This window comes from Pelodiscus sinensis, chromosome 13 (genome assembly GCF_049634645.1).
Source record: "Pelodiscus sinensis isolate JC-2024 chromosome 13, ASM4963464v1, whole genome shotgun sequence".
NCBI lineage: Eukaryota > Metazoa > Chordata > Testudines > Trionychidae > Pelodiscus > Pelodiscus sinensis.
The window spans coordinates 27,663,384-27,690,405 of NC_134723.1; the positions used below are offsets into that span (position 1 = coordinate 27,663,384).

The following is a 27,022-nucleotide window of genomic DNA, read 5'->3' on the forward strand; positions in this document are numbered from 1 at the left end:
CAGAAAGCTAATGACTTGGCAGTGCTGTCAGCCAAGAACAATTCCCTAAGCCACCAGCTATAATTCAGGAAACCACAGTCACGTGCCCCGCCGTTGACCATACCATGGATCTGAAATTTTCTCTTCTGAATGGAGAGAGGTACCCAATTTGTAACGTGAGCAGAGATGAATGAATGTAGAGTATCCTTAGTTCCAACCGAGTAGGTTGGCGTCCTGTCCCCTTAAGACTTTTAACTTCTTGCTGAAATGTGTGTACAAAACCACTTTTCCAGACATTAAGCTTCCAAGCACCAGATTCCTGGTGGTGATAAGGCCATCTTTGTGTTAATGTAGCACCAGAGCTGAGTGGAAGTGGGGAGCTCATTCAGCCATTCAAAGCAGGAACGTTGGCTTCATGCTTCTCACTAAAGCTTCTGGTCAAATAAAAGTAGTTGCAGGCTACAACTGTCCTATAGATACGTACATAACTCCCAAAGTGAGTTAGATGCTGTGCAGGTCAGCAAAGAGACACCTCTGTGCTCTAAACAACAAACACCCTAAAGGTAAGGTTGTGAAAATTGCTGGTCATTGGCCTACCTCTGCTCCCCCAGAAACTATGGTAAAACTCCCATTGATTTCCACGGAAGCAGGGTTAGGTCAATGCAAAAAGCCATTGAAAAAAGCCCACTTTAAACGATGCTCGCATCACAAGTGGAAGGAAAACAAACTGGTCATCAAATATTAGGCTTTTCTGTGAATTTGTTTTAAAATTATTTAGAAGCTATATTTACTTATTATCTGGACTGGAGCCAGTCCAGGGGGAAAGGAGAGGAGCTGTAAGAGCAAGGACAGCACTGAGGTTCTCTGAAGCTCCTGGCTGCACTGCCTTCTTCTTTCAGTTCTGGCGACCTGTAAATGTCTAGGCTAAGCTCCATGGACTTAGTCAAAGTCACTTAACCTCCTTGTTTCATTTCCCTCTGTGTAAAATGAAAATTATGCCACATGCCTTCCCTGTAGAAGTATTGTGATGATTAACTGTTTAGTATGCAGGTACCCTACTACCTGCTTCATTTGGAAATTGTTTCTGGGAAATATAAGTATATAAACATTGGCACATGTGGGCAGATCTCAGAATAGTCACCTCTGTTCCACTTTCTGCAGCAGAAAGTTGGCAATAACCGAAAGATACTCCATGATGTCAAAGCAAGTCATCAAAAAATATGGAGGTTCTCCCAAAGTATTGTGTGTCTATCTAAGACTAGGCCTCCACTGCTTCAGTGGACTGCCTCCTTTAATCAAAAGGGGAGAGCATAGGGCAGAGCAGTTGTAGTCTAATCAGGGAGCCCAGGCAGAGATTGGGAACATGATGATCCCAAACTACAACTCCCATGATGCACTGCAACTGCATATCATATTCCAAATATTTTGTGGATTTGATTTTTTTTTTTTTTTGACAAACTCAAAATAAAAAAAATCTGATGAGCTCTATCACTAGTTTCCCTCAGATTCTTAGGCTGGCATCCTGCTTCATAATGTGACTGCAATGAACAGAAAGGTGGGGAGGGGGCATTAAAATTATCACTAACATGCTAAGGCTGTTTGTGTAATAACAACAGCTTTGGGGAAAGGGTAAAAGTTTAGACGGTTGGAATAAAATTAAGCACTTGCCAGTGCTTTCCATTCTCCCCAGAGTTGTATTTCTGCCCTTTGAATTAGTCAAATAAAATACAAATGCTCCTCAATATTGCTATGCTGGCCCTAGGTTTATTGATTTATCATGCTGTATAAAACTCACTAGCATTTTACCTCTTGGCTATTGTAAGTGTGTTATACACATCACAGTGCTTGGTTAATGCAGAATATTTAACACTTAAGTGACATACATCCCAATTTAGAAATGAACCAACATGTCCCTTTGCTTACACAACATCCCAGGGCTTGTACATTTGGCAGTTCAAACAGAAGCTGCTTTACATTTCTTATTTAAAATGGGGGGGTGTCCTTAAACTAAAGTGAAAAACCAGGTGCCACCCTGCTGGAAAGAAGAGTGCAGTCGCTAATAGAGATTCTTCTGGCTCTGCAGTCTAACAAGCAGGAGTAGTTCTAGACTCCTTTGCTGTCATGGAAACTTGTGCTCTTATTTGTGACCAGTACTAATGAAATAAAGTGATAGACGGGGGGAAAACGGGGGGGGGGGGGGGGGAGGGCTGGGAAATGTCAGCGGCTCTCAGTACAATATATGAACTGATTCTTTGTGAGTTGTTGTTGCTGAAATACACTGGTCTTGGCAGTTAGTCCTGCAATTTCAAGCTCATTATTCAGACCTGTAGTGATAGTTAGAGGTGCTGAGAAGCTGCTCTTGTTGCTGCCTTTTTTATTAAAGTATATGCCGAGGTACAGAACTCTGTCATGCTAATAAAACAGCTGCACTAGGGAAGAGAGCCTTTCTGCTCAAATCTTCCAGCTCATTTGAAATGGGTAAGAATGCCTGGCACAGTCACAGATTGCTACCAGAGCTGTCATACATCCCTCTTCTCCCACCCACACAAAGGCTGCTTTAGTCATTGAGTTTTGGTCCTGGTTACACTGTTCAGTGCAGAGAACTGAGCAATGCACTGAGCCAGACCCTAACAACTCATTCCGACTGCTCCAATGGGAGTGTTGGCTGCGTAGAAAATACACGAGGCCCTCAGGATCTGGCCCAACATGAAAGAAAAAGAAAATAAAGGCCCAATCCAAAACCCGTTTACTAAATGGGGGTCTTTTTTCCATGGGCTTCAGTGGGCTGCCTCAAATGGATAGAAATCCAAGAGCATTAGAAACTGTCAGCCGAAATGGTCAGGGCAGTGTGTGCGTGTGTGTTACACCCAAGTCTTCAACTGCTGAGACGCAAAGTCTCATTGCAGTGGGCAGCCTAGGAGGCTGGAGGGTGCCCTGAAAAATAGTTTAACGTCTGTGACTTTACTGCTAGGACCAGGGTCCCGTCGCAGAGGGCAGCCAACAGGCTCTCAGGCGCCCCGAGTTTATAGGAAGAGCTTATTACACCTCAGATTTTAGCTGCTAGGATACAGAAATCCCTTCGCAGCGGGCAGCCTGGGGAGGCTGAGAGGTGCCCCAATGGATCTGTCCCCTGGAAGCAACACGATCCAAAACGCCCAAACTCTTCCTATACCTGTCCCTTTTGACCAGCTGAAGTTCTTTTGTTTGTGTTCGGTTCGGGTACAGCAGCACGGGTTCAAGTCAGAAGCTTGACATGCACTTGCTTATTTATAGGAGAAAGAAAGAGAAAAGAAATAAAGAAACTTGGTTCAGTATATATATATATTTATAAGTGAATGAGGGCACCCCACTTATTCCCAAAGTTTATAGCTAAATCACCTTACCAAAGGCAGTTTACAATAGAAATGAAGCAGCTTGACTTAAGAAAACTATAATAAAGTAACTAAATTTACAACAGAGTGACAATTAAAGTGTACACATAAAGAAAACACATTGCAGGTACAATTCTCACTCCTGCGTTCCAGACTTGGCGTGGCCAGCGTCTTTCTCTCAATCCCTTGGGAAAAAGTAGGGCGAGGTTGGGCATCCCACGGACCTCGGGAGACAATCAATACCTGCCAGCAGGTGTAGGTGATTGGAGCTCAAATGGGGTGGGCTACTAAACCCCTCTTTATACCCCTTGGGTAACGTAGGCTTCTTCCTGGTCTCAAGTGGCCAATTAGGAAAAATGGCTTTGAATGCCAAGTTTCCCACGAAGGGTGCAAAGCATAATTCACACCTGGGAAAATGCAGACAATGGGCACCTCTGGTATGTGATGGGCAAAGATTCCTCTCCTGAGACAGTGCAGGCGTGTCAATTACTGATACTAGCCATCACTGGACGGGAGGCCTCCCAGTCGTCAGCTAGCCCATTTACTGTCTGGTTTCTGTTTATGGTAGAGTCAGGGACAGGCACCACACCTGCGTTCCCAGGGCATCAAAGGCTGACTGCCTTTCTCTTGCTCTTTGGGGGGGGGGGGACACAAGATGGGGTTCGTGTCTGGCTACAGAAACACGTGCCCAACATTCTTAGATTAGTAATTAATCAGGTCATTCAGTACACTGGGGTACCACACTACCTACCTGTCACCTTTGGGGACCTGGGTTCAAATCTGATTTAAGATCCCCAGAGGAAACTAACTGATAACATTGATGTATACAAGTGAAGCATAGACTGTGTCACAGCAGCAGGGGTGGCCCGTCCATATAGGCGAACTAGGTGGTCGCCTAGGGCACCAAGTTAAATGGGGTGCCAAATGGTGGTGCAATATCATTGAGGGGTTTGGAGGTGGGGGCGCCAATTGCGTGGTTCACCTAGGGTGCCAGTTGCTGGCAGCTAGTCTAGGGCTGCCTCTGCACAGCAGCAGTCAGCACCCAGGGACTAGTGTAATCATTAGAGCTGGGATCAATGGGTGACAGCCAGGGTCAGAGCCAGGCCAGGTTCAGAGATCAGATGTAGTTACCAGGCAGGAATCAGGGCCAGAGATCGATAGACAAGCTGAAGTCTGGTATCACAGCAAGCCACAAAGCCTGCATGTTTGCCCAGACAGCTTGCCAGGTCACTTCCAGGGTTAAATAGTGAGCCTAGACCAATCAGAAGGTCTCTCTGATCCCTTCAGGGTGCTGCCGGAGCCTGATCCCCCTGTACTCCCAGGATTTCATTTTCCAGGGCCTCCCAGTAGTGATGTGGGATCATCAGCTGCCCTAGCCTTCCCAGACTAGGATTCTAGTCCCCTGCATCTTTAGGCTGCCTGCTACTGAACTGGAGGAATATTGGCTTTAACTCCTTATGCCAAATCCTCTGTTTCGACTGTGTTTCTACAACAGAACTCTCAGCTGTACATAAAATCCCCCAAACCACTTGACTGTTTGCAGAAGTGGCCTTATTGATTTTGAACATCTTATTAGCTCCTTGTAGGATGTTATTTGTTGTTGTTGTTTTTTGTGTGATGCAGTCGTCATCCCCCAATGACACGGAGGTGGAGACAGAGATGGGTCTGATCATAGGCCATGCCTACTCGGTGACAGCAGTTCAGAAGGTGCACCTTGGAGAGAGGCTCCTGTTCTCTTTTAAGTCAGAAAAGCTCTTCATGATCAGAATGAGGAATCCCTGGGGAAAGAAGGAGTGGAACGGTGCATGGAGTGACCAGTACGTACTGGGTTCTTCCAAGTCGTGATAACTCAGCTGCCATTAGTGCCTGCTGGAAGCTAGATGTGTGTTTAAATGCTAAGAAACACAATGTTGTTCGCAGTGTTTATCCCAGGATACAAGAGACAAGGTAAGTAGCTTTTCTGCATCCTTCCCCAGATCTGAAGAAGTGTTCTGTGGAGGTTGGGAGCTTATACCTTCCACCAACAGAAGCTGGTTCAATAAAAGTCATTAACTCACCCAGGTGTGTCTCTCCATGTAATGCAATATCATTCCACAAGGCAAGCCTCACTTCTGACATCTCTTCCCAAGGGTAGCAGCCTATGAACAAATGGGATACCACATCCTGCCACCAGGCGGGAGATGTGGCTTACTTTACATTCTGTTCTGCATCGTGCCTCATACAACATTCTTTTGGCAAGTGTCATAGTCTGTGGTTAAAACTTAAGGAGAGTGAGTCAAGGTCAGGAGGTCTGTTCTCAGCTGTGTCACAGATCCCCTCTGAGACCTTGGCAACCCACCAGATCTCTCTGTGGTTCCCTTTCCCAAATGAAAAATGCTGCCTCTAAGGCTAGCTTGGGGCCCTGATGAAATGGGCAAGTCGAAGTGTACATTTTATAATTGCTTCAATCATGTTGTCATGGAGCATCACATGGGTTCTGTAGAGATGCTTCCAGCTAGTTAAGAAGCAGAGTGACTGGTTCTTCTGGGTTTGTTCCATGACTTGAGGCATTAAATATTAAGGGTATGTCTACACTTACACCCTAGTTCGAACTAGGGATGCAAATGTAGGTGACCGAAATTGCTAATGAAGCGGGGATTTAAATATCTCACGCTTGATTAACATGATCTCGCCGGCGCGTTACTCTGCTCAATAGCTGTTTTGAAATTGAAAGTGCGCACCTCACGCATTTGTTCAAACCAAACCCCTTGGTTCAAACTAACGTTACTCCTCAAGGGGTTTGGTTTGAACTAATGCATCCTGGCGCACACTTTCACTTTCAAAACAGCTGTTGAGCAGAGTAACGTGCCGGCGAGATCATGCTAATCAAGCGCGAGGTATTTAAATCCCCGCTTCATTAGCAATTTCGGTCGCCTACATTTGCATCCCTAGTTCGAACTAGGGTGCAAGTGTAGACGTACCCTTAATATACCTTAACTTGTGGGGTAGACCGAGTTGTATCAGTGGGAGAGAGTCTCCTGCCAATGTAGCTATTGCCCCCTGCAGAGGTGGAGTTATTTAGCCAACTGGAGAGCTCTGTACTGTTGGCTTACAGAGTCTTCACCAGTGGCACAGGTGCTGTGCTGCTGATGTAAATTTATAGGCTTGCCTTGCCTGGAGGGCTTGTTCATGTGAACAGTTAGGCTGTGGCAAGATGGGGTGTGAATCTACCCCAGCCAGCCTGCTACAGTCCAGCTGTTTGTTTGCACCCTGCTGATGCACATTAACAGTTTGCCAATCCTGCTTTGATCCATCCCAGATTCAAAGAAAAGTGGCTGTTAACAATTAAAAAAAAACCTTAAAGAACAACAAATAGACTAGTAGCACCTTAAAGACTAACAAAACATGTAGCTCGGGGTCTCCAATCTTTTTAAGCACGTGATCACTTTTTGAATTTAAGTGCAATTCAGGATCTACCTCAAACCCAAATATCCTTGCCCCGTCTCCTTCATGCCCTTTCTCCGAGGCCCTGCCCCTGCTCATTCCAGCCTCCCATTCTCCCTCCCTTTCACCAGGCAGGGGCAGAGGGTTGGGGCACAGGTTCTGGTCTTGGGCTAAGGGATTTGAAGTATGAGGGGGCTCTGAGCTGAGCCTGGGGCAGGCAGTTGAGGTGCAGGAGGAGGCTCAGGGTGCAGGCTCTGTAAGGGAGTTTGGGTCTGGGGAGGGCTCAGGGCTAGGGAAGGGGCTTGGGTTGTGGGGATACATGACTGGGGCAGGGGTTCGGCGCTGGCTCCAGCTGGACACCACAGGTGGCTCCTGGGTGGTGGTGCACTAGGGCTAAGTCAGGCTCACCCCTCCCCTGGCCGTGCACCACTCTCAAAAGCAGCCAGCAAGCTCCTTCCATCCCAGGCCTTGTTGTCCCCCTCTCCCCATTCTGTGGAGATAGAATACAGGGTGGAAGAAGGGGCACCCTGACGTCAGCACCCCTCCTCTCCCTTCCCTGCTCTGTACCACAAGCAGGAGGCTCCCAGGCTGCAGGGGGAAGCTCCCAAAGAAAGGGCAAGTGGTGTGCAGCAGTGGGGGGAGGGGCAGCTAACTGTACTGGCACTTCATAGCCTCTTAGTCAAACCAGTCAGGATCACCTGTGAGAGACTCCAAGATCTACCAGTAGATCCCGATCTACTGGCTGGTGACCACTGTTGTAAATGGTATCATGAGCTTTGGTGGGCGCAACCCACTTCTTCAGATGACTAGAGAATTAGAAGTCCAGATCCAAGAATAAATAAGGGAAGGGGGAGGAGAGAAATAAGGAGGGAGAAAGAAGGGGAAAAAGAGAGAGAGAGTGAGTAGATGGTTCAAATAGTTACTGATAAGAGGCCGATAAGAACAATTAGCACCTCCATTGGTTGGTTAAGTTCTGAGGATGTGGAAGGTAGTGCGCGAGCCAGCCGATGTCCTTGTTCATACCATTTGCATAAGAATTAAACTTGTAAATGAAGTCAAGTTCCAATCCGTCTCTGTGTATTTGGCTTGTGGAATTGGCCTGAAACAAAGCAGTGACTTGGAGATCCATTAATGAGTGACCAGGCAGATTGAAGTGTTCTCCAACAGGTTTTTGTGTGTTGCCATTTCGGATATCTGATTTTTGTCCCTTAATTCTTTCCCGTAGAGACTGTCCAGTTTGGCCAATATACATGGCAGTGGGGGCATTGCTGGCATTTAATGGCATAGATCACATTAGTGGATGTGCAGTTAAATGAGCCTCTGATTTGGTGGCTGCTGCGTCCAGTGATGAAATTGCTATTGTAGATGTGTGGGCAGAGTTAGTACCAGGGCTGATTGCAGGGGTGATTCCTGGATGATTATGATGGAGGTGTGGAAAGAATTTGTTTGAAGTTAGGGGGTTGTGTCTGTAGGTGAGGATTGGCCTTTCCCCCAAGGCCTCTGAGAGTGAGGGATCATTTTCCAGGATAGGTTGTATATTGTGGATAATGCGTTGGAGGGGTTTAAGTTGTGGACTGTAGGTGATGACAAGTGGAATTCTGTTGTTTTCTCTTTTGGGCCTGTCTTGAAGTAGGTCATGTCTGGGTACTCTTTTGGCTGTCAATCTGTTTTTTCACTTCTTCAGGTGGGTATTTCAGTTTTAAGAATGCTTTATATAGATCCTGTAGGTGTTTGTCTCTGTCTGTGGGATCGGAGCAAATCCGGTTGTATCTTAGGGCTTGGCTTCATACAATAGATTGAGAAATGTGTCTGGAATGGAATCTAGCCTGCTGCAGTCTAGCTGTTTGTTTGCACTCTGCTGATGTACATTAACAGTTTGCCAATCCTGCTTTGATCTAGCCCAGGCTCAAAGAAGAGTGGCTGTTAACAGGTTAGAGCACTTTCATCTTTGAAACAGGACTAGATCAAAGTGCAATAGCAGACTGGAAATGCACATCAGCAGAGTGCACGGACTGCGGCAGACTAACATGGGAGTGGTTTGCACCTCACTTTGTCACAAACTAAATGTTCACATAGCTACCCCTTGGATCAGTGTTTCTGCAAGTGTACCACCGAAACACTTTCAGAAACACTTTAACTGGCCACCCCAGTTTATTTATGTACTGGTGCCGTGGCCACAGAGCCTTCCGGCTCTCATTGGCTCCATTTCGTCCTTTGTAGTCAAGGGGAACCACGGGAAGTGGCGTGGGCTGGGCCACCGCTTCCCACGGCTCCCCTTGTCTGCAAAGGATGAAACAGAGCCAATGGGAGCCACGAGGCTGCGTGGCCATGGTGCCAGTACATAACAAACAGGGGCAGCCAGTTAAAGTGTTTCTGCAAGTGATTCCACGGTACACTTTCAGAAACACTGCTTTAGATAATGCCTTCCTATTCAAGTGAAGAGCATGATAAACAGCTCAGGAAGAAATTCCCACTGTTTCCAAAGCAGCTCATGTACTTTTTGAGGGTCCTCGAGGAATAATGTCATTCTCACATGGAAATTTCACCTAAATCTGACCTTCCAAACCAATGACTCAGTTATACTGATGAAGAGGTTGTCAGAGGAAGTAAATCAAGTGCTGCTTTAACTGTGTTTAGCATTTTGTCTTTAAGTATTTGTCAGTGATGTAATCTCTGAGGTAGCAAAACTTTTCCTTATATAATCCATCCTTTCAATGCTCAGACAGTATTTTAATGTGAAGGGACAATAAAATGACATTTTTTTTCAAATGCGAAGATTTAATTTCATGTATTGAACCAATTTTTATTTCTAGATCTGAAGAGTGGAAGAAAGTGAGCGACTCTGAGCGCAAGAGCTTGGGACTTATTGTTCAAAATGATGGCGAGTTCTGGTGAGTAAAAAGGTTTTATTTGAGGAACCTCTACTGTATCTGGCCAAGTTCAACAATTATTTATTGATTCTGGAGTTGTATCTCTGAATGCATGAGAACATGTGACTGTTCTTCAGCTACTGACTTTAGATATTAGCTATTGTCGTTTCTTCAGATTCTGAGGGGGTAAGGGTTAAAAAATGTAGAGTATTTCTACACTAGCCCCCTAGTTCGATCTAGGGAGGCTAATGAGGGTAACCAAAATTGCAAATGAAATGCAGGATTTAAATATCCCGCACTTCATTAGCATGTTCCCGGCTGGTCGCCATTTTATAAATTGACTAGCCCGAAGTAACTGCCCGCGTCTACATGCGGTAGTGAAATGGGATTCCTAATTAAAGCCCAAACTCGAATTAGCTGTTATTCCTCCTGTAATGAGGTTTACCAGCTAATTCAATTTAAGGGCTTTAATTCAGAATCCCGTTTCACTGTCACGTGTAGACGCGGGCAGTTACTTCGGGCTAGTCAATTTCTAAAATGGCGACCGGCCAGGAACATGCTAATGAAGTGCGGAATATTTAAATCCCGCATTTCCTTTGCAATTTTGGTCACCCTCATTAGCCTCCCTAGATCAAACTGGGGGGAGGGGCTAGTGTAGATATAGCCATATGCAAAAGATGCAACGGAACAAAATATCTACGTGAATGAGTACTGTATTTCAGGTATTTCAAAGTCATGATACTGCAGTATTTAAGAAAATTCCCTTCTTCCTAAGTTTATGCGTGGCAAACTACTATATATCAGGCACTCTCCAAAATTGTATTTAAAACTGTATCTGCCTGGTACAGCATTTACCTAATGGATTTCCAATTCACCCATCACTGTAGTAGTCAGGTGCCTATAAATATGGACATAATTAACTCATTTTGATCCTAGTTATTGATTTCCAGTCTTGGGACACTGAATTCCAGAGAGAATTTTTGGATCACTGATGAGTTAGCTGTGAGGGTTTCCCACAGACAGAGCGTTAAGGTTCTCCTCTCCCAAGACTCATTGTGTCACTGTGTATTCTTAGCTTTGTCAGAATTGGAAACATAGTATTAAATGCCTTGGTTCTAGGTCACTTCTATGTCAGGCTAGACCCCGATCCATGATTACTAGACTAACCCTCCTGGATGTTAATCTTCAGACCCGTATGTAGCTGTGTGAGGTGACACAAACACATTAATGCGTCCTGGTTAAAACACTCATATAGATGAGACTTAAATGGCACATGCCACGTGCCTTAGCATAGTTTAGAGACTGTATTAAACTCTATTTACATCCTGAGTCCACTTCAGGAGGGACCCGTATATTTTAACCACGTGTGGAGACCAAGCAGCTATACAAAGGTATCTGCAATGGTTGCTTCTGTGTTGAACTTTTATAGCAAATTCACAGATGGCATTCACCAGACAAACTGAGCCAGTTCCAGCCCTGATATAACCATGTTCTTAGGATCAGATTCCATAACTAAACAAACTTAAGAAATGAATCAACCAATTGAACAGCTGCCTCTCTATATTATGCACTGACTTGATGGAGGCTTTAACTATATGTGTTTATTTGTAAAGGTTTCTAATGGATCAATTAACTTTCGGGTGAAGTTCAAAGTTGAGTGATGCCTCGACTTGAGCTCTAAGAAGGGACTCTATAGTTTTATACAGAGCTGAGGTGGGTTTTTTTTTACAAATCATGCCTTGCTTGTGTCCCTGGCTCAGGATGGCATTTGAAGACTGGTGCAAGAACTTCACCGACGTTGATGTCTGTCGTATTGTCAACACTTCGTACTTCAGCATCCACAAAACCTGGGAGAAGAAAATGGTGTGTGGGGCATGGACCAAGCATTCAGAACCACTGAAAAACCGCTCTGGAGGTTGTTTTGATTACAGAGCCACCTTCTTACAGAATCCCCAGGTAGGAGTTGCTTTGCACTGAATCTTATTGCATTAAGAATCGTAGAATAATAGAACACTAGAACTGGAAGGTCCCTCAGGAGGTCATTGAGTCCAGTCCCCTGCCCTCACAGGAGGATCAAGAACCATCTAGATCGGGGTCAGCAACCTACAGCACATGTGGCATCTGCGCAGACTAGAGCAGAATTACTAGTTGTGTCTTGCTCACAACACTCCTGTTAACGCATCCCCGAATTATGTTTACTTTTTTTTGCAACAGTGTCACACTGTTGACTCATATTTAGCTTGTGTTACATAAGAACATAAGAACAGCCGTACTGGGTCAGACCAAAGGTCCATCTAGCCCAGTATCCTGTCTGCCTACAGTGGCCAGCACCAGGTGCCCCAGAGAGGCTGGACCGAAGACAATGATCAAGCGATTTGTCTCCTGCCATCCTTCTCCAGCATCTGACAAACAGAGGCCAGGCACACCAATTCTATCCCTAGGCTAATAGCATTTTATGGACCTAACCTCCATGAAATTATCTAGCTTCTCTTTAAACTCTGTTATAGTCCTAGCCTTCACAGCCTCCTCTGGCAAGGAGTTCCACAGGTTGACTACACGCTGTGTGAAGAAGAACTTTTTTTTATTATCATAGTGTTCCACTATGACCCCTAGATCCCTTTCTGCAGTACTCCTTCCACACTTTGCACCTTCTCTATCAGCTTCATGTAGTATGGACACTTTAATTGACTATTTATTCCCCCTTTTTACCCTTCTCCCCCCTCCTCCCCAATTTATTTAGAAAAAGGACTTTTAATAACTTCATTCATCTGAAGAAGTAGGCTGTGCCCACGAAAGCTCATGATACCATCTACATGTTTTGTCAGTCTTTAAGGTGCTGCAAGACTATTTGTTGTTTTTTAAGTTTTTCCAGTTTACAGACTAACTCTGCTACCCTTCTGAAGCTTCCCATTCTGTATAGGCTGTGTCTACACGGGGTCACTTATTCCGGAAAAGCAGCCGCTTTTCCGGAATAAGCTACGAGCTGTCTACACTGGCCTCTTGCTTTTCCGGAAAAGCAATGACGATCTACTGTAAAATTGTCAGTGTTTTTCCGGAAAAACTATGCTGCTCCCATTCGGGCAAAAGTCCTTTTCTGGAAACACTGTTCTGGAAAAGGGCCACTGTAGACAGCACAGTAGTCTTTTCCGCAAAAAAAGCCCCGATCGCGAAAATGACGATCGGGGCTTTTTTCCGGAAAAGTGCGTCTATATTGGCCATGGACGCTTTTCCGGAAAAAGTGCTTTTCCGGAAAAGCATCCTGCCAATGTAGATGCGCTTTTTCTGGAAATACTTATAACAGAAAATTGTTCCGTTTTAAGCATTTCCAGAAAAGAGTGCCAGTGTAGACATAGCCCAAGTGTGAAACTGATTGTTCCTTCCTAAGTGAAGTACTTTGCATTTGTCCGTATTAAACTTCATCCTATTTATCTCGGGCCATTTCTCCAGTTTGTCCAGATCATTTTGAATTATGATCCTGTCCTCCAAAACAGTTGCAACCCCTCCCAGCTTGGTATTATCTTCAGACTTAATAAACTTACTCTCTATGTCATCATTTAAATGATTGATGAAGATAATGAAGAGATCCGGTCCCAAAACCAACCCCTGTGGAACCCCATTTATTATGCCCTTCCAGCATGACTGTGAAACATTAATAAATACTATCTGAGAATGGTTATTACCCACCTTAAAGTAGTCCTGTCTAAATTGTATTTCCCTAGTTTATTGATAAGGTCATGGAAGAAGGCAAAGACTTGGGTGTTAGTGGTGACTCTTGAAGAGGAAGCCTGTGCATTCCATGTAAAGAACATCTGGGACTGGGAGCACATGTTGTGTCTTAGATTCCAAGTCCAGAAGGGACTGTGATCATGTATTCTGACCTGTATAACACAGGCCATGAACATCCTCCAAAATAATTCCTAGAGCAGAACTTTTAGACAATCAACCCACCTTGGTTTAAACATGGTCAGAGATTGTCACAGTATAAAGACACTCATATGTTTTGATTACTGGAGTATTTTGCAGAATACCTAGATATTTATTTAGGACTCATTTGTAGTTCTATTGAGCCTGGCCCACACAGACCAGGAGGAAGAAGGTGTCCCTCATGGATGATGATGAGGGGAGGTGAGTGACCCATTGCCCTGACTCCTTTTCTATTCTTACAACACTTAAAGGAACTTTCAGCCAAATTTGCTGATGGCACTAATCCATTTTATGAATAGTATTAACCCTGTGGAGAATTTGGCTGAGAGTGATTAAGGGGTATCTCTTTGCACTTTTTATGCTCCTTAAGGATATATAAGACTCCAAGACATGCAAATGAGTTGGAAGTTTCTCCAGAGTTGACTCTTCCATCACTGCTCACAAGTCTCTCCTTTTCCTAACTGATTGTTTACAAACTATTAAAGTTAGCTGGCTCCTCTTTCTCATCCTTGTCATACATTTCCAGCACAGTGCATAAAGAGTCCAATGCAAAACTCCCATTATTCCCAGTGGGAGCTGGGCATTCAATGCTTTGCGCATTACTTTGAAAATCAATCTCATTTGTTTACAAACATTCTTTGCAGCACTCCACATACTTCAGTTCCAGACTGTTTTTGTGCCTCCTTGTCTGCATTTAGATGGGTAGTTTTTGTCAGCATTCCTTCTATTTTCTTAGCAGGGCACGAGAGAGCTGCAATCTTCGCTGCTCAGAGTAGGAATCATCTGTAACTCCCCATTTGTCTTTGTCTTTAGATGGCTACCAGGGAACAATGGCTTCTCTTCTATATCTCTTCCACAAACGTCTCTCTAGAAAAGGATCAGCGCTGGTATGAATTTATTCAATTCACACAGTGGCAGTTCCTCTTTATGATCTTGGCCATTTTCTCAGAGTTTATGTAGATCTAATTTTTTATTATTCTTTTCAAAGTACAACTGCTGTCATGCTACTGAATACTAGAATACTAGAACTGAAATGACCTTGAGAGGCCATTAAATTGAGTCCCTTGCCCTCACAGTGGGACCAAGCACCATCTATAGCAGTGGTTCTCAAACTTTTTGGGCCCATGGACCACCTGGCTGAATATAAACCTTTCCATGGACCACCAGTTAATAATAGAAATGCACCATTAATTACATAATTACACCTGAATCAATTTGCTAGTGCTACAGCTAGGGAGAAGGATTTAATTTAAATGATTAAGCAGATTAAGCATTTTAACTTCCTCATGTTAGTTTATCAGACTTCATTTGAAATAAAATAAAATATTAATTTATGTCCAACACAAAAGGTTTCCATTTTTTCTTTATTTATGGCAGGTGTGAGGAGCCTTTTTTTGTGTTGGGGGCCACTGACCAACAGAAAAATCAATTGGGGACCACACAAGTGAGAAGCAAAAAAACTCCTTCAAAAACCCTCAACCCTCACTGATGTGGCCCCCAACTGAGACACCTCACTCCTCTGGTGCCCAACCTCACGGGGCGAAGGGATGGGACAGGAAGGACTGAGGTTCAGGGCTTCCCATAGGCCAGATTTACTTTCCTGGGGTTCCAGAGTTAGTGGATTTTATGGACCCCCTTAGGCTCTGGGGTGGGGACAAAAATGAGGGATTCAGTGTGTGGGACAGGGCTGCCAGTGAGTGGGATAGGGATGGGGTGCAGGATCTGGGAGGGAGGTGGTGTGCAAAAGGGGGAGGGATTTCAAGGTCTGGATGGGAGATAGGGTGCAAAAACAGGCTGTGAGTAGAGTGTCTGGCCAGGAGGAGGGAGCAGGAGCAAGGGAGGGTGCCAGAGCAGGCTGGGGTAGGGTGTCTGGCAAGGAGGGAGTGTGTCTGGCCAGGAGGAAGGATGCAGGAGCAGACTGAGGGTAGGGTGTCTGGCCAAGAGGGAGTGTGTCTGGCCAGGAGGAAGGATGCAGGAGCAGACTGAGAGTAGGGTGTCTGGCCAAGAGGGAGTGTGTCTGGCTAGGAGGGATAGTGTCTGGCCAGAAGATGGCTTGTGATAGGGTGTCTGGCCAGGGAGTCTGGGCATGGTGCAGCAAGGCAATTTAAGCCTATTGCTTCTGGTCCTATCCTCGGAAGTTAAGGAGAAGAATTTTTTTTCCCGCTCCTTGTAACACCCTTTTAGATACTTGACAACTGCTATCGTGTTGCCTCTCAATCTTCTCTTTTCTAAACGAAACAAACCCAATTCTTTCAGTTTTTCCTCATAGGTCATGTTTCTAGACCTTTAATAATTTTTGTTGCTCTTTTTTGGACCCTCTCCAGTGTCTCAATGAAACACTATATTCAGTATCTCTGATACTGTTAGTTTCAAAATCTCTACAGTTGTAATTAATTTCCAGCTACAAGTTGTCAGGAGTTGATCATGGATGCAGAACCATCATTCCAGGGATAAACCCATTTCCAGATTCCTCTGCACTATACTCTTGTGTATAGTAGGTATCCTAGAGATGTTGGCCTTAACAACTGGTTCTCTGTTCTGTGTCTCCCCCTTGATAGTATGTCTTTGATGTCAAGAAGGCTGAGGATAAAGTGCTGATTTCACTACAGCAACAGGATCAGCGCATTTACAAGAAAGATGGGAAAGGCGACAACTTCCCTATTGGCTTTGAAATCTTCAAGGTAGGCAAGCATCTCCATTTGGGTTTGGAACTGGTCAGAATTTTGGAAGCCTGCACCTGACTGCAGCTTCATCTCAACAATGGGTGTTTGACAGGTATATGCATTTGTGATTGGTTGGGTCACAGAGATCCCCTTGAGACTGTTATCTGATGGGTTGATCATAGCACTGAGCCCACCCACCTCGGGGCACCCCATCTGGCCTGCTGAGCCAGAGGTTCTGATCTCCCCAGCAAAGGCACAGAATTATGGTAATAGTCCCCCCAGCAAAGTAACACAGACTCTGATCTCAGCTCAGCTCTGGTAGGACTCAGAGGGACTTGACAGCACCCAATGGGACCAAAACACCAAATAAACCCATCTTACTCTGTATAAAAGCTTTTATACAGAGAAAGCTCCTAAAGTTCATTCCCTTTATCACTGAAAGAGAAATATGCATTGTTATTCCCCCTCAGGTAACAATTATTTACACTTTGTTTGGTAATAAACAAATTGACTTTATTAAGTATAAAAAGTAGTATTTAAGTGGTTGATCTATCTGTTATCACTTGCAAAGTAAATTACTAAACTAAAATAAACAAACACGCTAGTTAAGTCTAATACACTAGGGGTATGTCTACACTAGGCCCCTAGTTTAAACTATGGAGGCTAATGAGGGTGACCGAAATTGCAAATAAAGCGCGGGATTTAAATATCCCGTGCTTCATTAGCATGTTCCTGGGTGGTCGCCATTTTGGAAATTGACTAGCCCGGAATAACTGCCCGCATCTACACGTGGCAGTGAAACAGGAGTTCGAAGTAAAGCCCTAACTTGTATTAGCTTTTATTCCCCCTGGAATGAGGTTTAACAGCTAATTCAAATTAAGGGCTTTACTTTGAACTCCCGTTTCACTGCCACGTGTAGACGCGGGCAGTTATTCTGGGCTAGTTAATTTCCAAAATGGCGACCGCCCAGGAACATGCTAATGAAGCACAAAATATTTAAATCCCACGCTTTATTTGTAATTTCAGTTGCCCTCATTAGCCTTCCTAGTTCGAACTAGGGGGCTAGTGTAGGCATACCCTAAAAGAAATAATTACAAATCACAATTTCTCATTCCCAGTTCTTATTTCAGCTGGAGTTCTTCAAGCCAGAGCTGTTTCATTTTTTCTTGCTTGGCTCTATCAGCTTCTGCCCCCTCGTTAGAGTTCTTTGTTTCCATGATTTTTTTCATGTGCCCTCTTGTGGTAGGAGCAGTCTGTGAAACCAGATGAAGGCATTATTGTATTGCTTCCTATTCCTTAAATAGAATTTCCCCAGGGTGGGAATCCTTTGTCCTTTTCTCCTCATTCCTGTGGAAAAATATTAAATTCAAAATGCATTCCATCAGGTGGCAATTCTATGTAAGGAATAGGAAGCAAAACAACCAACCACAGTTTAGGCTTACAGGAAAAACAGGACTTGTCTTGAGTACTGGGCAATTAAGTTTCTTGAGCACTGCTAAAGGCTTTCCCTAGATAGCTAGATTAATGGTTACACTTTATATTACTAACTTTGCATACAAGAAAAATACGTACACACAAATCAAGTATACACAATCAGAGGATTACAAGTTCTTGAGGAAAGGTCATATGTTCCATTTTGCCTAAAGCATATTTGAGTTATGCATAATCATATTTAAAAAAAATAGGGTCACAGCATCGTTCACATGGGATGGGTTCTAACTTAGATCTTCTCTCAACATGATTCTTGCACAGATACTACAAATACATTCACATACCATAGTTGTTGCTAGGAGCTTCGTTTTCAAAGCTCGAATGTCTGCCTATTGAGCTGAAGAAATGGCAAGCTATAGCAAGCCTTACGCCCGAGACATGATTGTGTTTACTTAGCCACCTCCTGACAGCTTGTAATACTGCACTTTTAATGATTGTATAAAACAGCTCATCACAAAACTAGAGTCATTTGAGGCAAGGGGAAAGAAATTGAAGAACATTTTGAATTATTTTGTATTCCTCAGGTTTTGATTTGATACAACTTTTAAAAATGTGTTTAAAAAATTATCTAAATTGTCATGTTTGAAATGTTAAGGTCTGGGAATTGGCTAGAGTTCTCATTTTCCCCTCGTTTTTCATTTTACCAATGAACCCATGCAACAGAATGAACAGAATCCAAACATTTGTCTCTTCTCCCATTTTCTCTGACCACTTTGAAAAGTTACAGAAGTTGAGGACATTTTTAAAAGTTCCAAAGAAGCAAGAAGAAAAAGTAGGGGACTAAAAAGCAAACTCTGCACATCATTCATTCTCACAGACTTTAAGGCCAGAACAGACCATCATGATCGCCTAGTCTGACCTCCTGCAGATCACTGGCCACAGAACTTCACCATTCACTCCTGTTGCAAACCCCTAAACAAACTCTAGCGGAGTTACTGAAGTTCTCAAATTGTGACTTAAACATTTCAAGTTAGAGAGAATCCACCATTTACACTAGTTCAAACCTGGAAGTGACATTGGTTCCACACTGCAGAGGACAATGAAAAACTCCCAGGTCTCTGCAAATCTAACCTGTTGGGAAATTCCTTCCATACCCCAAAGGCAGTGATCAGTTACACCATGAACATTTAATTTGGGCAAGAGGCTCAACACCCAGCAACCAGACATCTGGGAAAGAAATTCTCTGTAGTATCTCAGAACCGTCTCCATTATAGTGTCTCATCATTGACCATTGGAGGCATTTTCCATCCGCAGTCACAGATCAGTTTCATGCAATTCTGAACATCCCCTCCCCTCCATAAACTTACTATGCTCAATCTTGACACTAATTAGCTTTTATGCCCTCACTGCTCCCTGTTCCAGTCAGGGGCAAAACAGAAAAAGAAAAAAGGGGCAGGGCGTAGGAGTTAGAGGAAAGAAGAGAGAAACAGGAAAAAACAAAAAATTGAAAGACATCAATTTTTCGTTTCTGATTTTTGTCAAAAAATGAAAAAAATCAAAAGAAAATAATGTATTTTCTTTAGAGAAAAAGGCAGTTTTTCATTTTGGGTATGTCTACACTGCATTCCTCTTTCAAGAGAGGAATGCAAATGCAGCTGAGGGAAATTGCAAATGAAGCACGGATTTGAATTTGCTGTGCTTCATTTGCATAATCACATCCGGCTGCTATTTCAAAATACCCTATTTCAAGATAAAAAACGCCATGTAGACGCGGTTATTTTGAAAGAAACCCCTTCTTTTGAAATAACTGTTAAACCTCATTTTTTAAGGAGTAAGGGTTATTTCGAAAGAAGGGATTTCTTTCAAAACAACTGTGTCTACATGGCGTTTTTTATATCGAAAGAAGGTATTTTGAAATAGCGGCTGGACGTGACTATGCAAAGGAAGCATGGGAAATTCAAATCCGTGCTTCATTTGCAATTTTGCTCGGCTGCATTTGTATTCCTCTCTCGAAAGAGGAATGTAGTGTAGCTATACCCTTTAAAAGCTCATTTAACAAATTCCAGCTAGCTATACGTAAGTGTTGAGAGACATTCAGTTGCTGTGAAGTTTACAAGAAGCTTTCATTAGAGGTTGGAATGGCTGTGTATCTGCTTTGCCACTGTTAGGTTTTTTTTCACCCACATTTCCATAAAAATATAGGGGCTCAATGTCACTAGCACAGATAGTAAGGGTTTCCCACTCTCCATTTGGGAAAGAGTGCAGCATTTCACTCAGCTGAGAATCACACCTTCTAATTCTGCCTTTGCTACTGATTTTGCAAGTCATTTTACTTTACTGGGTCTCATTTTCACCATCTGTGTGATGGGGGTAATGATATTGATCCTTGGTAATGCTTTGAGGGTATGTCTACACTTTCACCCTATTTCGAAATAGGGATGGAAATGCAGAAATTCGAAATTGCAAATGAAGCCGGGATTTAAATATCCCGTGCTTCATTTGCATAATCACGTTATGGCACTATTTCAAGTTAGCACTATTTTGAAGTAACAGACTCTGTGTAGACGTGGTTATTTAGAGAAAACCCTTCTCTCGAAATAACTGTTAAACCTCATTGTAAGAGGAATAAGGGAAATAACCGCGTCTACACAGCGTCTGTTAATTTGAAATAGTGCTACCTCGAAATAGTGCCATAACACAATTATTCAAATGAAGCATGGGATATTTAAATCCCGGTTTCATTTGCAATTTAGAATTGCTGCATTTGCATCCCTATTTCGAAATAGGGTACAAGTGTAAACATACCCCGAGATCCTCGGATTAAAAGCTCAAGTATTATTATAAATATTTTATTATATTTAAAGTTTAGAAATGTTGCCTATTTTGTTGGGTGGTGGTTGTGGGTGAAGGGTGATGTCAACCAACTCCGTTAGCACAAAATCCAATTGTAATATATAATGATGATGTCCAGGAACTACCTAAATGAACCTTTGGTCTGGCTAGGGAACCCAAACGTTTGATTTTCATTCTTGCATAGCTGCACATCATTCTGTATGCATTCACTTGTCATCACAGAAAACCGGTACCAAACAATGCAGCAAGGAAGACCTGTGAGTGAGAAATAAACATGCCAGATCTTGCTCTGCTGTGTAATTGTAGGTGGAGTTGAACAGAGAATATCGGATACACAAGCTGCAAATACAGGAAAGAGTGGCAACCTCCCTTTACATCAATACACGCACTGTGTTCCTGAGGAAGCTCCTTACACAGGGTCGCTATGTTCTTATCCCAACGACATACCGTCCTGGCATCATCACTGCATTTATCCTGAGGCTCTTTACAGATGTACCATCAAAACTCAGGTACTTGCTACTTTTACCACAGCGTACACAGGCTTCTCCTGCCGACTCCAGTTCTCCCTTCATTAAAACAGTTAACCCTCCAAATACCACTGGATCATGGAAGCTGACTGTGTGACTCCACATGAGTCTCTGCTGTTCTAAATGAAGGTGAGGTTCTCAGTGTTCTGAAGCTAGATGCCTGCAGTCAGAGTTCAATAAAAGTGATGTGGGGTTTGGGGGGGGGGGGTTCTGACGTGCTAAACATTTTCAGACACATTAACTTCATTGGAAGCTATGTGAACACTAGGAATCTCTGAAAATGAGGCCATTTTTAGTTAGGCCCTAAAACAGGAGTGAGCAAATACTGGCCCGCAGGCTGGATCCAGGGTTAACACCTGATAAGCCCCCACTGCTATATTTACCTTCCCGGCTGCAGGTATCAGTGATCTTAGCTCCCTTGGCTGTGGATCACTATTCCCAGCCACTGCAGGAAGCGGTGCATGAAGCGGTGTCCCAATCCATCCCACTTCTCCATTGGCCAGGAACAGCGATCCTTGGCCAATGGGATCTGCGATCACCAGTACCTGTGGCTGTGCATGTAAATAAAGCAGTGGTGGCCCACCAGAGGTTAATCCTGGTGAACTGCCACTGTGTTATTGCCCACCCTTGCCCTAAAATCTGAAGAATTCTTCATCTGAAGAAATGGGCCGTGCCCACAAAAGCTCATGATACCATCTACATGTTTTGTTAGTCTATAAAGTGCTACCAGACTATTTGTTCTTGTTTAAGTTTTTCCTAAAAGTAGGTGTCACAGTTCAGGCAGTTATCTCTGTATTCCCCCTCTATGGCCCAATAATAGCACCCACTGGTTTCTTGTTCCTCCAGCCATCATCTCGCTTATATAGGACGTGCCTCACAGTCCCCTGAGCATACTGGGATATCCTAGCAAGAGACTGCCAAAGAAGACCTGCCTACTTTTGCTTCAGACCCTAATAACAGAGTAGTTATCCATCATTATCGGATACTTCACAGCTTTTCCTGTGAAAGCCCATTTTATTCTTAAGGTAAAAGCAATAGTGGGGAAAAGACTATGCTGGAAACAGTAAAAGGACTTACATGCATTTAATAAACTTACCAGAGATCACCCCAACCTTAATATGGGCTCTGGCAAGGGCAGTCATTCAACCCACACTCAAGTGCTGTCCTTATGCATTTAGATTCATCACAGGTTCAGCTCAGATCCTGGTAACATTTTTAACCAGTTCATCTTTTATACAGTGCAGCGGATCATTGATCTGGAGTTTCCAGGAGCAGGTAAGTAGTGGATAATTGGTTTCTCTCCCCAGGGAATAGCTTAAAAAGAATGGATCTAAAGTGAGTCATTTGCATTCCCTCCACCCCCCACCACTCCCTTCCTTCATCCCCACTCTCTTCTCTCACCACCATATTTCCTAGGAAATCCACATGCAGTGTTCCAAAAGTCTTTGAGATTCCTCATATCTCCCAGTGATTGTATCAATCCCGTCTTTCTGATAAAGAAGTTCCATACAATAGTACATAAACATTTGCATTTTCAATACCATGGACCTGAAAGATATTTAAATCTAACATAAGCTTCAGATGGGGTAGCCGAGTTAGTCTGTAACAGGTAAAACTTAAAAAACAACAAATAGTCTAGTAGCACTTTAAAGACTAACAAAACATATAGATGGTATCATTAGCTTTCATAGGCAAAACCCACTTCTTCAGATGACCAGAGTATTGGAAGTCCAGATCCAAGACTAAATAAAAGAAGGAGGGATGGGGGGGAAGAAGGAAAAAAATTGAAGGGGAGGAAGAAAATAAGACAGTGAGTAGATAAGCTTCAGAAGGATAGCAGAGTGAGTCTGTAACAGGAAAAACTTAAAGAACAACAATTAGTCTAGTAACATCTCAAAAACTAAATAGTTCCAAGAGGCTGATAAGAACCATTAGTTTGCACTTGGAAAGGAAGATGACCAACCCCAGATTCTACACAGCTATCAAGAACCACTAGCAGCACCTTCATTGGTTGGTTGGTTGATAATGTGTGAGCCATCCGATATTACGATTCAACCATTAGCATAAGGTTTGAACACAATGGTTACGTCTAGACTGGCATGATTTTCCAGAAATGCTTTTAACGGAAAAGTTTTCCGTTAAAAGCATTTTCGGAAAAGAGCGTCTAGATTGGCATGGACGCTTTTCCGCATAAGCACTTTTTGCAGAAAAGCGTCCGTGGCCAATCTAGAAGCACTTTTCCACAAAAAAAACCCCGATTGCCATTTTTGCGATCGGGGCTTTTTTGCAGAAAACAAATCTCAGCTGTCTACACTGGCCCTTTTGCACAAAAGTTTTGCCGGAATGGGAGCAGCATAGTATTTTCCGCAAAAAGCACTGATTTCTTACAGTAGGAAGTCAGTGCTTTTGCGGAAATTCAAGCAGCCAGTGTAGACTGCTGGCAAGTTTTTCCGGAAAAGCGGCTGATTTTACAGAAAAACTGGCCAGTCTAGACACAGCCAAATAAGTTTTAACTTAATTCAGTAAAGTTTGTCTTAAGTCTGAAAGCTCTGTCCAGGACTTGGCAAGACATTGTTTGTCTGCCACTGTAGACCCTCGAGTTTGGGAAATTTTTGCACGTGGGTCTGACTTTTATAGTCCTCTTCTATTCTGCAGGTGTAATTTTGTGGGCACTAGTATTTACACGTGTATTTGATTCCATTTGCTTCTCTCACAATCTAGCTCACAGACCAGGTCACTGGACATGCCGATGGCATCAAATATTTACACCTGTAAAATGGGACACTGAGTTGAAGTCTCTGACACAAGTCAGCCTTCAAACCCAATCTAAAGAGATGCTTGTTTGAGGAAGCTCATAGAATTGGGACTGCATGGTGGGCAGCAGCAGTGCAAAATTTCCCCACAATGACTTGCTCTGGAAGGGATTGCCTCTAGGGATGCGAGGATAATTAAGTCTCCCCATAGCCCATTCAATCTTTGACCTCTCTACTGTGGCATTTTCAGCATGAGTGCCAGTTTGGGCTGTTGGCAGAGAGGTTCTTTTGATCACCAAAGTCACTTATCACAGGCCACTGCACAGATGACACTAACATCTATAAATTGCAACGTCAGGGTGGATTTTAACCTGGGGATCTACTGATGGAAAGGGCCCTGACCCCATTGCTACTTGCTTCAGTCATGCAGTCTCCCATGCACATGCTTCCTCCTGTCAGCTACACTGTGAACCTTTTTGTTTATTGGGTCTTATTCTTCTTTATGTGAGTGTAGAGCTGTCAAGGGAACAGCCTGCAGCAGAGCCAGTTTCCTGGCAACCTAATGAGTGCAGCTGGCTTTCATTGAAGCTGTCTGACTGAGCCACCTGACTGGTTGAAGGAATCAGCTGACTTCTACTTAAGCTGAGTAGCAACAGTATTTCAGTAGCCAGCTGCTCAATGGATCCCTTGCCTGCAGCTACGCTTGGTCCTGTCCTGGCCTCCACTGTTTCTAGTCTTGCTCCAACCCCAGCCTTTAACTGTTCCTTCTCCAGCACCCAGCTTCTTCCTGATTTCTCACTTCCCTCTCAGATCCTTGGTTTTGCCTTCTGACTGAAACTCATGTGTGACTGAAACCCTTTCCTCTAGGTTTTGGTTTCTGAGGCCAGGTCTACACTAGGGGACAAGTCAATCTAAGATATGTAACTCCAGCTACATGAATACCTTAGTTTAAATTTCTGCAGCATCCCCACCGTGGGAGGTCAACGGGGAAAACTTTTCCATCAATTTTCCTTACTCCTCGCAACCTGGTGGAGTACCAGCATTGACAGAGGCATGGTCAGTGGTCGATTTAGTGGGGCCTTACTAGACCTGCTAAATCAAACCCAGGTAGATTGATCTCCACAGCATTGATCTTCCTGTAATTAGAGACAAGGCCTGACTGTCAGCTCTGGTCTTCCACTATATATTCTGACTACAACTCTGGTTAACCCTTTGGCTTAGTCTGTAATTCTTGGCTTTGCTCTTCAAGCTACCCCATCTAAGTTCAACTCTAACTTGCGCACTCCAGCCTCTACACCTGATCACTCATGAGCTGGTCACTGACAAAATCTGGAGTAATTCCATTGAAACCAATGGAAATATACAAGGTAAAATGGATGGAAAAAGATATTAGGCCCGTTATGTTGTTGTGTTGCTATTAATATCTGTAACTTTTAGGGTTTTCCACCATGTATTGTTGTCATATGAGAGATTTTTATTTACTTAATTATGTCATTCCGGGAACAGAAACCATTGATAATAAACAGGTAAAGAACTACATGTTTATGTTCCAGAAAAATCAAAATTCCACTGAAGTTCACCGTTTTGTTGCTTGACATTCATCACCAAAGATTTTAACTGCTTAATCTTGATCTTGCAGGGAGCTGAAGCTAGATAAGCCTAAACTGACATGCTGGAGCACTCTGTGTGGTTACCCTCGGATAGTTACCCAAATTAAAATTCACTCCGCAGAAGGTCTACAGCAGCAAGACAGATCCGGTGGTAAGTGCAAAAGAAGACTCTGAAAGAGTGGGAAATACTTATTTCCTCTGAGACTATGCTCCTTTGGCATGCAAATTGTTCACTTCATTAGAATGATTTGTGAGTTTTAAGCCTTAGATGTTTCTGTCTGGAGAGACAAGTGCAGCATTTATGGAACATTGTGCTACCAGAGCAGGCTTTCAAAAGAAGAGCTGGGGTTAAGGAGGCAGCAACAAATGGCAGGAATTATAAGTTAAACATGCTAGCCCATAGAGCATGTAATGAGCGGTCACTTCTGACAAGCATGTAGAGGGGATTCTTTAGAAATTCACAGAAATCATATCCTCTTTGGGGTTACTTATTTTTTGAAATTCAAAATGGCCAGTGAGTCAGTTGCAGGGAATTCCCTGTAATGAAGTCCAGTATGCTATATACATCTAGCCACATTTCATCCAAGGACTTCAATATACTTTATAGTTCATAGATTCATTGAGTTGATACCATTAGAGACCAGAAGAACCATTAGATCATTTAGCTTGATCTCCTGTATGTCCCAGGACCTTACCATTCACTCATTTTCCTCTGCTGTGAGTTCAATAACTTGTTTGAATAAAGCATCATTTGTATTTGGCAAAAGCATATCTTCCAGAAGGGCTTTCAGTCTTGCTCTGAAAGGAGGAAATCTCCTCATTGCAGGAGGAGTAACGGTAGTCCGAATTAGGGGCTTTAGTTCGAACTACCTAGCCCGTGCCGTATGTAGCCGTGGGTAGGGAGTCCGAACTACCGGGCATTTAAAAATGGCGGCGCCCGGGAACATGCAAATAAAACCTGGGATATTTTAATCCCGGGCTTCATTTGCAAGTTTGAATGACTACATTAGCCACCATAGTTCGAACTAGGGTGGCTAGTGTAGACATATCCTGAGGGACTTTCTCTGGTAATTTTTGTAGTTCTCTTCTTCCCCCTCTCCAATTTTTTAATATCCAGTTTAAAATGTTGACACTTGAACTCTATACAGCATTGCAAGATTTATCTAGCCAACTACAGCTTAATCACAGTGGGGTAATTACTATTCTATTACAACTGTTTGGGGCTTCATAAATTGAGCAGAGAGGTTAAGTGACTTGTGACTTGTACAGTACCAGTTACATGTCAGTGTTTATCAAAGAGAAAAGCTGTCTTGAGGCGGAGAGGCGAGAAACTCTCTCTGGTGCCTGTCACTGACAGCTAATTAACAGACTTGCCTTGCCACTGTTCTTTGGTCCTGTTTTTCACATCCTCTCTCTGTCTGCTGCAGTTAAATTAATATCCCTTCCAATGACCAAAGGGATAGTCGTTGGCAGAGACAATTGGCAGAGAGCAGTTGGTTAAGAGAAAACAAGACAGGGAACAAAGACAGTCCGGGTGAACCTGGAATAAGACTGCTGACACAGCAGCGTCCCTGTTGTGTTTGCTCCAGAGAGAACTTCAGATTTGGTTGGCAAGGAA

The 27,022-nt window shown here is 43.5% G+C and overlaps 1 protein-coding gene across 9 annotated transcripts in view; it reads left to right on the forward strand.

The window, feature by feature from the left end:
* Window positions 1-27,022, forward strand: part of CAPN6 (calpain 6) — a 122,169-nt gene that overhangs the window by 74,887 nt on the left and 20,260 nt on the right. For all 9 annotated transcript variants that reach the window (XR_012906908.1, XM_075940914.1, XM_075940911.1 and 6 more), the window contains 6 exons: window positions 4,974-5,167; window positions 9,587-9,664; window positions 11,404-11,599; window positions 16,126-16,248; window positions 20,821-21,023; window positions 25,434-25,555. Coding sequence is in view for 8 of the 9 variants with exons in the window: in XM_075940914.1 (XP_075797029.1) it covers window positions 4,974-5,167; window positions 9,587-9,664; window positions 11,404-11,599; window positions 16,126-16,248; window positions 20,821-21,023; window positions 25,434-25,555 (916 nt within the window). In the remaining variant the exon portion in view is untranslated. The remainder of the gene's footprint in view (window positions 1-4,973; window positions 5,168-9,586; window positions 9,665-11,403; window positions 11,600-16,125; window positions 16,249-20,820; window positions 21,024-25,433; window positions 25,556-27,022) is intronic.